This window comes from Protopterus annectens, chromosome 8.part0, assembly GCF_019279795.1.
Source record: "Protopterus annectens isolate FY-2018-M chromosome 8.part0, PAN1.0, whole genome shotgun sequence".
Lineage (NCBI taxonomy): Eukaryota > Metazoa > Chordata > Ceratodontiformes > Protopteridae > Protopterus > Protopterus annectens.
This window is the reverse complement of record NC_056741.1, coordinates 248,265,378-248,279,212: the sequence shown is the minus strand read 5'-3', so window position 1 is coordinate 248,279,212 and position 13,835 is coordinate 248,265,378. Positions and strand designations below refer to the sequence as shown.

Sequence of the window (13,835 nt, the reverse complement as noted above, 5' to 3'; positions counted from 1 at the left end):
GTCGGCTGGGGAGCAAAATGATCCTTATTGCCCCATTCTGGCCTCGTCAAATGTGGTTCCCATACCTGTGGTCTCACTTGATTCATCCACCCTGGATTCTGGATCCCCTCCCGGATCTCATTATTCACCCTCTGGGTCTTCCGACCCCCAACCTGGTCAACCTCAAGCTGACGGCTTGGTTGCTCCAGTTCCACTCCTGATGAGGACTCCCGGAATCTCCTCACCAGTCAAAGCCATCCTAGTAGCAGCACATAAACCTTCCACCAGAAGGGTCTATCGGAGTAAGTGGAAACGTTTCTCCATTTGGGCGGAGCACCATCACTTGGATCCTTTCACGGCGCCTCTTACGTCTGTTTTGGATTTTCTAACTACCCTTTTTCATCAGGGGGCTAGCTGCTCTACAGTCCAGGTACAACTAGCAGCATTTTCGCATCATCATGTAGGGCATGAATCGGGCCCTCTAATTACTTCCAAGCTTTGTAAAGCTTTCCTCAAGGGTACCTTCCTTCTCAGACCTCCGGTCAGGGAGGTAGTACCCCCATGGGATTTTTCTTTGGTTCTACAGGCCTTGACAAGCCCCCCTTTCGAGCCGGCGGCTACGGTTGATCTTAAATACCTCTCTTGGAAGACTGCCTTTTCTGGTGGCCATTACTTCAGCTAAAAGGGTCTCTGAGCTTCAGGCTCTCTGTGTTAAACCGCCGTATTTAGCCTTCCATCAGGATAGAGTTTACCTCAGGATCAATCCGTCCTTTCTGCCTAAGGTATCTTTGGAAGCTAATATTAATCAATCTATTAATCTTCCCGTGTTCTTTCCCAACTACCAGAACAAAGGAGAGTACAAACTGCATTCCTTGGATGTGCACAGACAATTACGCTTTTATATTCATCGAACTGCTGGTCATAGGCAATCTGACCAGTTTTGTCTCCTTTGCCAAAACAAATTTAGGCAAGTCAATTTCTTAAGTTACCCTGTCACGGTGGATAGCTAGTTGTATCCTCTTGGCATATCAGAGTTCGGGAAGGCCTGCACCTCAGGGAGTCCGAGCTCATTCTACTAGGGCCGTCGCTACTTCGGCGGCTTTTAAATCTAGGGTCCCCTTGGATGATATTTGTTCCGCAGCCACTTGGGCTTCATCTCATACCTTTATCAGCCATTACAAACTGGACGTTGTCTCCAGAGGTAGGGCTTCCTTTGGCTCTGCAGTGCTCCGGAATATTCTTTCATAAAGGCCACCCAGGATTCAGGTAGCTGGGGACTCTGTCCCAAAGGTTGCTGACAAATCAAGTGCCTACTTCAGATTAAGAAGTTATGTACTCACCATAACGTTCCATCTGAGTAGGTATCTTCATTTGTCTGCAACCAATCTCCCCCTCCTTCCCCCTGACCTATAAGATTCTGTTTAGGATCTGTCTTAGATAAGCCCCTTCTGGGGCACAGTAACAATGGATGTTCTTCATCTCACATTGCTGCAGTCCTTACATATGGGTAGTCCGCTGTCCTCGGTCGGCCCGAATACCAAAGTATTAGGCTGACGTCGGTCAAGGGCGCTCAGAACTGACATCAGAGCGTCAGGGTATAAGAGCGCATGACCGACGTCATATCCTCAGTCTTTTTTGCCGCATGGTCCGATGCAGAAGCAGCGTTGCAAGTGCCGTTCGGCGTTCTGAAATTTTCGTATTCTGAGTTTCAGACCGAATCCAAGTTGGGCTAAGTACCCCGTTGGGGAATATTTTTGTTTTTTCTTGCCTCAGTTAATTCCGGATGTCAGAAAAAGTGAATAATTGTATTTCTTGTGGGAAACAGATACCGCATAGGGATTATCACTCTTTGTATTCCTTGTTTGGGACCTGAGCACGACGTAGTCGGGTGTCGCTTTTGTGCTAAGTTTAATAAGCGCACCATCAAGCGTAGGTTAGATTGCGCTAGGCTTGTCTTCGGTAAGCGGTGTAATTATAATATGCCGTCGGATCCTCCGACGCCTGCTACCGCGAAGAAGCGCAAAGACAAATCTTTAAAACCCAGACAGGATGAGTCGTCCGTTCCGGACGCCGGCTCTTTAGGAACTACGGGGGATTCTGTGGATCCGGCCGAGGTTTCAGTTGAGTCTCAGGAGGAGACTTTGATTTTGCAAGATGTGGCCTCTCAGGAGGCAGGTCAGGCTGAGGGGGCCTCTCAGGTTATTGTTCTCCCTTCCTTACCTAAGGGGATTAGGCCTTCTGTTTCTAAGGCTTCTTCCAAAGGCAGGGCTAGTTTACCTTTCCCTGGTGTCAGTCCTAGTTCTGCAGGTTCTGTGCCTAAAAAGCACATGCTTAAAATGGCAGATTTAATTACTTTGATAAGAGGTTCTATGCCCCCTCCTGATAAGAGGCCCAGAGTGGAGCCAGAGGTGGAGAGTTTGGAACAGGCCTCAGATGATTCAGAGTCTTCGGCTGAAGACATTCAGGATTTTCCTACTTATTCTGATTCTGATGCAGAGGATTCCACTCCTTCTGCTTCTCCTCCAGAAGATTTTTCCTTCTCAGAAACACTTCATTCTATGAGGGAGCATTTTAAATGGGAAGGTCAGGATTTCTCTGATTCACGGAAGAGGCTTAGGGAGTTCTTGTTTTTACCACAACATAGGCCCTTGGCTATACCTCCTGTTTTGGATATTGTGCAAGATGTTTTCTCTGAGGCTTCCCTTAATCCAGATTCTTGGCCTCCTGCGCCAGTTAAACCGGACAGGTATTACAGAGTACCTGAGGCTCATAAATATCTGTATAAGAGTCCTAGGGCAGACCCAGAAACTATTAGCCAGGGACCTAAGGGTGTCAGGGCTTCTGTTAAGAATCCAGTTCCTATAGCTTTGGATAGATGGGGTAAAAAGGTGTATACCTACTTTAGCAATGAGGGCTTTGAATTGCCAGTTTCATATGTTAAAGTATCAGAATTTCCTCCTTACTCAACTAAAATCTAAAGTGGATGCTTTGGCAGAGGGCATTGAGTGTAAGGAATTACAGGATTTGGTACATGTCTCTGAACAGGTGGGTAAGCATTCTTTGCAGTGTGGTTTTGATGCTTTACAGGCTTCTTCCAGGGTGGCTGCCACTGGTTCAGTTCTTCGCAGGCACGCCTGGCTTAAGGATCAGAATTTGTCAGAGCATGTTAAAACTAGAATTTTGGATGCTCCTTTACAGTCTCAAGTTTTATTTGGTCCCCCTGTGGAGTCTTAAAAAAGATGGAAGACCAGGCTAAGTCTATGCAGACTGTTAAAGACTTCTTGCAGGTGCAGCCTCCAAAGTTTAGTAGGAATTGGCCTACTAAGGGGTGGACATATCCTTCTTCTGATTCTCAGTCTAGAGGTAGATCTAGACGTGGTAGGGGCAGAGCTCAGAGTACTTTCAGGCCTAGAACATGGAGTTCACCTGCACAATCTTCAGGTGAGGGCAGGGGCCAGTCCTTTCGTAAACAGGCCCAATGACCTGCATTTTCAGCTGCCAGATTCTTCTTGCCTGGCAGCTCCTTTGGGAGGAAAGTTAGCACTCTTCAAGCAAAACTGGCTTTTAGTCACCCAGGACAAATGGGTATTGGACATTATAAACCGAGGCTACAAGTTTTATTTCCATACATTGCCTCCTTACAAAGGTATGCCAGGCGTTCCTCCTCAACAAAGGGTAGAGGCTTACAAGCAGATTTCTTTACTTCTTCAAATGGGAGCCATACAGCCGGTCCCTCTGTCAGAAGTGGGCCTAGGTTTTATTCTCGCCTGTTTCTAGTACCAAAGAAAGGGAACACGTGGAGACCGATTTTGGATTTATCTATCCTCAACACATTCCTGGACATTCCAAAGTTCAAAATGTTGACGTTGCAACAGCTTTTACCTCTGTTGGGCAAAGATCACTGGATGGTAACTCTGGATCTCAAAGAGGCTTATCTTCATGTTCCTATCAGGCCCAGTTGCAGGAGGTACCTGCGTTTTGGGCTGGGACTTTACATTATCAGTTCTCTGCATTGCCCTTTGGCTTATCTACTGCCCAGGGTGTTCACAAAGGTTCTGGCTCCAGTGATAGCCTTCTTCAGGTTAAGAGGAATACAAATTTATCCTTATTTGGACGATTGCCTGATTCTTGCTCAAGACAAGTACGAACTTCTTCATCATCTACAGTATGTGATGGCAGTGTTAAGGTGCCTAGGGTATTCTGTGAACGAAACAAAGTCCAGTCTAGTACCCTCTCAGGAACTGTGCTTTCTGGGTGTGAGACTGAATACAGCTTCCCAGATGGCTTTTTTGACCCCGGACAAACAAAAGAACCTTACTCTTTACTTCCATCAATTGTCTCTACGGTCCAGGCTGACTGCAAGGACAGTCCTTCAAGCCTTGGGGTTCATGGCATCTTGTATCCTGGTGCTTCCCAATGCCAAACTGCATATGAGGAAGCTCCAATGGTATCTCAAGAACGTATGGACACAACACTGCCAAGATCTGGACACTGTCATTCAAATAATACCTTGCATTCAAAAGGAATTTTTGTGGTGGGCTCAGGAATGTCACCTAAACAAGGGACTCTGTGACCTGACCAGAGGCGAGTCAGATTCTAACGACAGATGCCTCGGACAAGGCTTTGGGAGCACACCTCAATGGAAAATGGGTTCAAGACACGTGGCCTGCCAGACTTCAACATTTGCATATCAACTTGAAGGAGATGTTAGCAGTCCAATTTGCATTGATGGCTTTCAAAGATTTACTTCACCCAGGGCAAGTGTTGATTCAAACAGACAACACAACTGTCATGTGGTACATCAACAAGCAAGGGGGAACACATTCGTACCCTCTTTGCAGACAAGCGATGATTTTGTGGGAGACTGCTCTCAGTTTACACCTCAATCTTCAGGCAAGGTTTCTACCAGGAGCACAGAACTCCTTAGCAGATGTGTTGAGCAGACAGATAGTGGATCCCCACGAGTGGAAATTGGATCCTCATGTATTTTGAAGGTTGACAGTGTTATGGGGAACTCCAGACATAGATCTGTTCGCTTCTCCACTAAATTTCCAGTTGCCAAAGTTTTGCACAAAAATGTTTCATCCCACAGCTTGGAAGGTGGATGCTCTATCCTTCAGTTGGAGCAATCTTCACGTCTATGCCTTTCCACCTCTGCCTCTCCTCCCAAAGGTACTCTTGAAGGCCAGACAAGACAAGCCATCCATGATTCTGATAGCTCCAGATTGGCCTCGACAGCACTGGTACCCTCTGCTGAGAAGTTTAGTATAGGAGCCTCCATGGCCTTTGCCTTCGATTCCGCACCTTTTGTCACAGGAGGGCAATCATTTCCTCAATGTCAGGATTCAGTCCCTGCATCTAACAGCCTGGCATATTCTGTTCTAGACCCTGGAGGGTCTCGGCTTTCACAACAAGTTTTAAATGTTATTTTGGAGGCCAGAAGGCCTAGTACAAGGAAAGTTTACGCTGATAAATGGAGGAGGTTTTTTGTTTGGAGCAAAGCAAAGGACTTTGATGTTTCCAAGCCTGATTTAAGTGTTTCTCCAATAGCTTACAGATTTATTAGACAAGGGTTTGTCTTTCTCCTCTATAAAGGTTCATGCTGCAGCCATTTCTGCTCACTATGACTGTGACCCTCCTTTGTTCTCTCATCCTTTGTTTAAGCAATTAAGAACATAAGACCCCCACGTAGAGCTCCTACTCCTGCCTGGGATCTCAATTTTGTGTTGGAAAAACTTACTTTACCTCCTTTTGAGCCTGCAGCTACTGCCGAATTGAAGTTTTTGTCCTGGAAGACTGCTTTTTTGTTGGCCATCACGTCTGCAAGAAAGGTTTCTGAATTACAGGCCCTTATGGCAGTTGAACCCTTCCTAATTTTTCATAAGGATAGGGTATCTTTACGTACTAATCCTACTTTTATGCCTAAGGTGGTTTCTAGTGTGGCCTTGAACCAAACTATTCATTTGCTTACTTTTTATGCAGATCCCCAAAATAAAGGGGAGAAGATTTTGCACACTTTGGATATTCACAGGCAGTTGCGTTATTATTTGAGCAGAACTACAGGGTTCAGACAGTCTCAGCAGTTGTTGGTTTCTTTTGCCTTGGGTTCTCAGGGAAAGCCTGTTTCTAAACAAACTATTTCTAAGTGGATTGGTTTTTGCATTGCTTTCTGTTATTCCCATCATGGTAAGGAGATTCCGGCTGGAATCAGGCCTCATTCCACTAGGGCTACTGCTACCTCTACAGCCTTTTTTAAGGGGGGTGGCTACTAAAGATATTTTGGAAGCAGCTACTTGGAGTTCAGTGCATACTTTTTCTAAACATTACCACCTTCCTCTTTATTCTAAATCTAGGGCTGGATTTGCCACTGCAATATTACAGGGCGCAGCTCCTAATGCTTTATGATTTTGCCAACCTCCCTTTACCTCTGCTTTGGGATTCTACCCATATGTAAGGACTGCAGCAATGTGAGATGAAGAACATAGTACAGTTTTGTACCTACCATAAATGTAGATGTTCGAAGATCCACATTGCTGCAGTCCAATTAACCCTCTTTCCTTCCCCTCTATAGTTTGGAATGGTTGTATGGTTTGGGTGGTAGCTGTGATTTGTACATTTTTTGTTTTTGGGAAGTATTTTGTTTTTGGCTGTGGGCTTTCTTTTTAGGGCCTTCTGACATCTGGGGCAAGAAAAGACTGAGGATATGACGTCGGTCATGCGCTCTTATACCCTGACGCTCTGATGTCAGTTCTGAGCGCCCTTGACCGACGTCAGCCTAATACTTTGGTATTCGGGCCGACCGAGGACAGCGGACTACCCATATGTAAGGACTGCAGCAATGTGGATCTTCGAACATCTACATTTATGGTAGGTACAAAACTGTACTTTATATCGGGCAAACTTGATCTGAGGTCAGTCAGGGTTGGCAGGGGATTATGGGTAAAGGGAGGAGCTAGGAGCTCAGATCTATGCTGTGGTAGAAGTTGCCGGCTCGAATCTGAGATCGGATCCGTATCCCAAAGTTTGCAGACAAATGAAGATACCTACTCAGATGGAACGTTATGGTGAGTACATAACTTCTTATTATCAAACATTTTTGATGCATTTTGATATCCCAATAAAGATTGTCCTGAAGCACATTTTCCTGTTATTGCACTACCCTTTCTGACTGTTGTAGAAGGTGTTCAGCTCTGCTTTATGAACATGCTACTTTTTGAGGTTACCACTTTTTACAGGGTAGTGGTAAAGGTATGTATTCAAAATATTATATCTGTCTTGAAACAGGAAAGCAGTCCATGGGATACTGCTAGGGCGGGTGTATGACCAAGAAAGTGGACAGTGGAAAAAGGAACATGGACCCGAAAGCTTTATACTGGCTGAGAGTAGCAGTCATGAAGTGGGATGTGACACCTGTCTCGAATTCACTGTGGCTCTACATTGACCTTTAGAACTTTGATTTTCTGCAATATTTTACAGACCCTTATTTTTTTTCCAAGTAACAGCTCTGCTTTTAATACATTGACACATTTAGTTCCCATGCATGAAACTGTACTTGTTTTGTATGCTGTAAAATTTCACATACTCTTATTTTTTGAACATAACTGCCTTGCTTTTTAGTACATTATTTTGATCTATATGAATAAATGTTTTATAGTATCCCTCAGTTTATCCTGTGATCCATATTTGTACCGGTCAGAACTGTTGTACAAGTCTTTGGTCTCTGAAAATGTTTTGAATATCATGACTGTTTAAAATGAACGATTAATAGTGTGTTTTAAGGCGTTAATGTCTTTATTTACTCAGTGTTTCATTTACTTTCCTTCATTGTAGGTTGTTGAATTAGTGATTGATAACAGTCGTTCAAGCGATGGAGAAGTTGAAGGACTTACTGATGGTTTTAAGGAGCTTCAGTTTTTAAGTATGGCCAATGTGGGACTAAAATCTTTGGCCAAACTTCCCACTTTGGGTAAACTTCGCAAGGTACGTGTGCTGATAGAATGGAGTCTGTAATCCTGGGCAGCACTTGTTACTTTGGTTAGTCTGGTTTTGGTAATGCTTGATCATCTTTAGGGACTGTTAGTTTTCTATGTGTAGTAATCTTTGTGTAACTACTTGCAGAATTCAGACCACTTGTAAAGCAAATGCCATTTTTCGTCAACAATTTTTACAACATTTTGTCTCCCCTTTTCTCTCTGCTTGCACTGATTTACCAAAGAAAAGATAAAGCAGTTGTATGGTACCTTCATGGAGTTGCAAATTTGTTAGATTGGTGCTGTCTGCTACAGAAGTTTAGTAATGTTCATATTGATCACTGCCGCAGTAGCCTTAGATATATGGTGTTTTATCTTGACAAGGATATAGCAGCTGGCCAGCTTCCAAAGCTTCAAGAAACTTTATACAGACCCAAACTGTCAGGCAGCTCGAGCTGAGTTGACTAAGACATGTTTTGAGTGCAGATCCCTTCAAGGGTTTCACTGACTCTGTCTTGAGTATGCTCCTGAGGCTTTTGAGGATTGACTGTCAGCTTGTGCTATTCCTGTGCTGGGCAGATGAGTTCCTTTTGAGGTGGGAGGGGGGCTTCCATTTTCCTCATTTTTGTTGCTGTCTTGTCGCTTTCTGTTTTAAAGCTAGGAGTGTTGTGTATTAATGGACTGTCTCAAAACCATAACATACTATGTGAAGTTGTTCAATCTCGCCGTTTGTTCTTAAACGTGGGTTCCAGCTCCGAGTCTGCCACTTTCCAAGCTCAAGATCTTTGAGTAGCTGTTTTTTGATATAGATATTTAGATCTATAGATAGATATTGTTCTGTGGATTGCATTTAGTACTGTGTACTTATTCTTACTGTACCTTTAGTGTTTCTCTTTATCAGGTATCTGATAATAGCGGTCTTGCTATTATGTCTGATCAGAAGCAGAAATCAGGTTTTAAAAGGTGTAGCTGTGGGCAACAGATGTCCATTGCGGATAGCCATGTTTTTTGTGTATTGCTTGGGGCCAGTACAAAGAGGATTGCTCTATCTGCCACTCTTTCAGCGGCAAGTCTGTGTTAGAGAGGTGAGGTGAAGGAAGTTGGTTGATAGAGGGCTGTTGAAGCCAGACTTTCAGGAAGCATTGGACAAGGCTGATCAGACCTCCAAGTCTTCGAAGGGGTCGAAGTCTTCAAAGGTATCCTCTGAACCCAGGTCCTCTGTTCCGAGCACCTCTGTGAAGGTGTGGTCGCCGGCTCCTCAGTCTTTGGAGCCGTGCACCGAGCTGATATCTGAGCCAAACCCCAGTGCTGGAGCCGGTGGCAGAGATTTTAAAGTCTTTGATCCTTAGGTTGGTGGCATCTTCGGCTCCTTTCGGACATCGATGTGGACCGTGTGATGAAGAGGCTCTTGGAGAACCCGGCTTTGGCCAAATTACACTCTGCTTCATCCCAACTGACTTCAAAGCCTGCTACCATTCCATTGGCTGTTACTACTCCTCCGAGGCTAGCCGAGCCTTCCGAGCCGGAAGGACAAGATCTGATGGTTGTGGAACCCTTGGAGCAGAGGTCTGTCCCAGTGCCTTGGGCCCAGTCTACCTTCATTTCTTTGGTACCGTTCGAAGAATTGTGGAGCAGACACTGCCTCGTCTGTTCTGGGGGGGGGGTCATCGAACCGATGCGTCTGTTCCAAATCTTCCTCTCTGGGCTTTGGCGCAGATGAGCTTGGCTCTGTCCTCCGATTCGGAGCCCGTGGTCTCTGCTCTGAGGAGGTTGCCGTCTTCCTCTGAACCGGCGGATTCCTTGGGTCGAGACACCGGGGCCTTGATGCCATGAGGAGGGTTATGTCTGCTAAGACCCCTCACATCCTCAGATCTTTCCTCTTCCTCCCGTAAAGGGCCACGTTCTGCCTCTACATCGCAGGTTCCTACCAAGTGTCGAGTACCAGAGCGTCCAGTAACCCCATCGGGTGATCCCTGCTCTACTGAGACTTCACCAGACGCCCCCATTGATGAGGTCCCCAGAAAGAGATTGTGCAAGTGGAGGCATTTGGATTCCCCTCTGGAATCCTTGACATCAGACACAGACTTAGATTAAACAGAAGGGTCCCCACGGTCCCCCTTGAATGCTGTCTCCTTTGCAGACATTCTGGAAATACTAAAGCAGAGGGGTGATTCTGTGCTCCTGAATGCCCTTGGGTCTCAACCTTCCACCTCCTGGGTTACTCTGCCCTTTGACGAGCTAATGGATTTGGTCGCTTGAAGGGCGTGGGAGTCTCCTGATTCCATGGAACCGGTCCCTCCGTAGCCTAACAGCATATTTCCTTTATAGGAGCAGATCTAGACACCACCACCACCTTGGTCGGGTTGCCTCAAGCAAGAGTAATCTCTACAAAGTCAGGTGTCCCCTTGCTAATGGAAAGAAGTGTACCGGCCTCCCAAGTTCTGCAGCTTAAGTACCATGGCAGCTATGCTCATAGCAGTTCCTATCGGACGGATGCACATGAGTACTCCAATGGTTACTTTTCACCCAGTGGTACTGACAAATGCTTGCAAAAAGGATCTTCTTTGGTGTTCCACTTGTACTTCCCCCTCTCTCAGCCACGGTGACCACGGGCGCTTCCTGATAGGGTGGGGGGGATTTTTCAGGGAAAAACTGTCCAATGTACTTGGTCAGAGATGGAATCCCATTTACACGTCAATGTCCTCGAGTTGAGTGGTGTTTCTAGCGTTGCAGCACTTTCACGGCTCTCTACCTCGGGAGACTATTGCAATCCAGACGGACAAGTCGGTGGTCTGGTATATCAACAAACAGGGAGGAACCAAGTCTTACCCCTTATGCCGAGAGGCCCTGAGAATTTGGCAGTGGACTGTATCCACACGCACATCTTGGGGACATCCCAACGTGATACCGGACAAACTGAGCAGAACCATTCCGTTGCCCCACGAGTGGTCCCTCAAAGAACAAGTGGCGGAAATGATCTTCTGCAGATGGGGCCAGACTTGCTGTGACCTTTTTGCATCCCCGATGTATGCCAAATGCAGAAGCTACTTTGCCCTGTATTCTCAACCAGGGGACAGCCCAAGGGATTCGCTCGTACATGATTGGCCCTCGGCTCTCTTGTATGCCTTTCCACCAACTCCTCTGATCCCTAGATTTTTACAGAAAGCCAAAAGCTTGGGAAGGACTGTTCTGATAGCCCCGTTTTTGCCTTGGCAGATATGGTTCCCCTTCCTTCAGCAATATCAAGTGAAAGATCCTTGGGTTCTGGACCCAGTGCCAGACCTTCTGACTCATTCGTTGGGAGTTCTTCAGCCTTCTCTTCACTCCCCCAAACTGACAGCTTGGCTGCTACACTTACCAACCTAGCTAGGTCACATAATTTGTCTTCCGCTGTGCAACATGTTCTAGTTTCTTATATAAGGCACAAACTGGTAAATGACGAACAGGAAGTTCCACGGTCTGGGTAAACCACAGCAGTAGCACGTACCTCCTTGTCAAAGTTAAATGTTTTCACTGTTACAAAAAAGTTCCACGCTGAAGAATGTTCACCAACGAATCTGCAGCAATAATGGAATTTATTCTTAAAAACATACAAACTGGTACAGCCAACACAACGCCGTGCAATGAACACATCCAACAGAATTTACCCGGGTTTCGTCCGCCAAGACTAACTTCTTCAGAATAACTGTACCACTCACTACCTCCCCTTTATATACACAACAGGTTCAATCAATTACCTAATTAATTGATACTTAAAATATACTATTTAAACAATTTATACCATAAATATAATTAAACTTCAAATGATTTTAATAAATTCATGTTTTATATATATATATTAACATTAATCGTGTGTTGTATATCCATGAAACAAACATAAACATTATTAAAAACCACATTATAAAAATTAGTTACAGCATACTTATACAAAAAACGACAGAATACATAAACAATTATTCTATTCCAGTTCCCATGTAAATGTATGTATAATAATATATGAAAACCCTAAAATAATATATAAAATTATATATATAAAAAATATATATGTGTATATATATGTGAGAATTGTATACTTAATGATGCAATGTGTGTTTATATATATATATATATAGCCTCATAAATTGATATACAGTATCTCCCATAAACTCTCCACCCTAATGTATACATGTAATATTATATAATGTGTATATACTTCCTTATTTAATTATATAATGAATTATAAGGGTGTATGGGTAACTCCTGGAGTATATATGAATATACTTATTATACAAGCTATTGTACATAAATGAACATAATTTGCTCATAAATATATTACACTTCCCTTATAGTAGAAATTATTTTTGAAACTATTTATAAGAAATATTAATTATTATTGAAAAACTATATATTAGGCTTAAATTTACCTAAAATCGGTAGTGTACAGAGACAAAGTCAACACTTACCCTTAATATGATTTTTCATAAGGATAGGTTTGATTGTACAATATTCATTAAGTCCCGGCCAATTATGGGCATTCAACAGGATCTGCCATTTTAACTCCTGTATGTCTAAATCATATTTTGTGTTTCTTCCCTGTACATCATATAGTAAATGATCAATTATACAAAATTTAAATCTATGATCAGCATGTAATTGAATATGTCTCACTAGGGCATTTGTGGTTTTCATGTGCTTTATATCCAAAACGTGTTCTTTTATTCTACTCCTGAACTTCCTACTTGTTTTGCCTATATAAAAGGCTCTACATTGTTGACAAAGTGCTACATAAATCACATTTGAAGTATGGCAGTTAAAATGTCCTTTAATTTTGATATTAAAATTAATTTTAATTTTGTCCTGTGTATCATGTATATATTTGCATGTTGTACATCTTCCACATCTGAAATTTCCTATTGGTCTATTGGTTTTATATTGCTGTACTTCCATATTATGTTCAAAATATTCCTTGAAAGATGCATCCTTTTTATATACGAACTTGATGGGTCCTTGAAATATTGGTGCTATCATATGTTCACTGAAACAAATTCCAATTTCTGATAATAATGTTCTTAATTATTGGGGTACAATCATCAAATACAGAAATATATAGGGGTATCTGGTCCTTACTTTCATATTGAATTTTACTTGTGTCTTTGTCATAGCCATAACGTAATATGGCTTGATATATTCCTACCTGTCTCTTAACTTTAACTTCTTGTTTAATTGTTTCACATAAGATTTTTGGATAACCCCTATTTAAAAACATACTTTGCATAAACTCCAACTCATCATAAAATTCCCCTTCTTCACTAATCATCCTGGCTGCCCTGACCATCTGACCCTTTATAACTCCCTTCTTTTGATGGTCAGGGTGCCAGCTATCATAGTGAAGATAGGAGTTGGAAAATGTCGATTTTCTGTGAATGTTTGATTTTAATTGTCCCCTATGTTTATCAAAGGTTAATTCCACATCCAGGTATGATATACTTTCATAACCAATATGATGTGTGAATTTCAAGAATCGAACATTTTGATTAATATATTCAAGGAATATATGTAATGCTGTCTCATCGTTGTCCCATATTATAAAGATATCGTCCAAATATCTAGTGTATATTTTGATGTATTTTTTGAATGGACTGTTGAAAATATAATTATACTCCCAGTATGTCATGATTAAGTTAGCATACATGGGGGCACATGCTGCCCCCATTGCAACTCCATCAATTTGTTTATAATAATTCCCTTCATAATACAAATAATTGTTATGAAGTACAATTTCCATTAGACTAATCAGGGTGTTAATTTTGGTTTGGTCAAACATTTTGGACTCAAAAAGCTGTTCTAACCAAATTAAACCTATGTCATGTGGTATAGATGTAAAAAGATTACATACATCTATAGTTA

At 43.0% G+C, this 13,835-nt stretch overlaps 1 protein-coding gene across 2 annotated transcripts in view; it reads left to right on the top strand.

Annotated features, from left to right (window-relative positions):
- The window catches only part of ANP32E (acidic nuclear phosphoprotein 32 family member E), a 777,336-nt gene that overhangs the window by 194,137 nt on the left and 569,364 nt on the right, over nucleotides 1-13,835 (top strand). For both annotated transcript variants that reach the window (XM_044079728.1, XM_044079727.1), the window contains exon 2: nucleotides 7,810-7,959. In XM_044079728.1, the coding sequence (XP_043935663.1) occupies nucleotides 7,810-7,959 (150 nt within the window). The remainder of the gene's footprint in view (nucleotides 1-7,809; nucleotides 7,960-13,835) is intronic.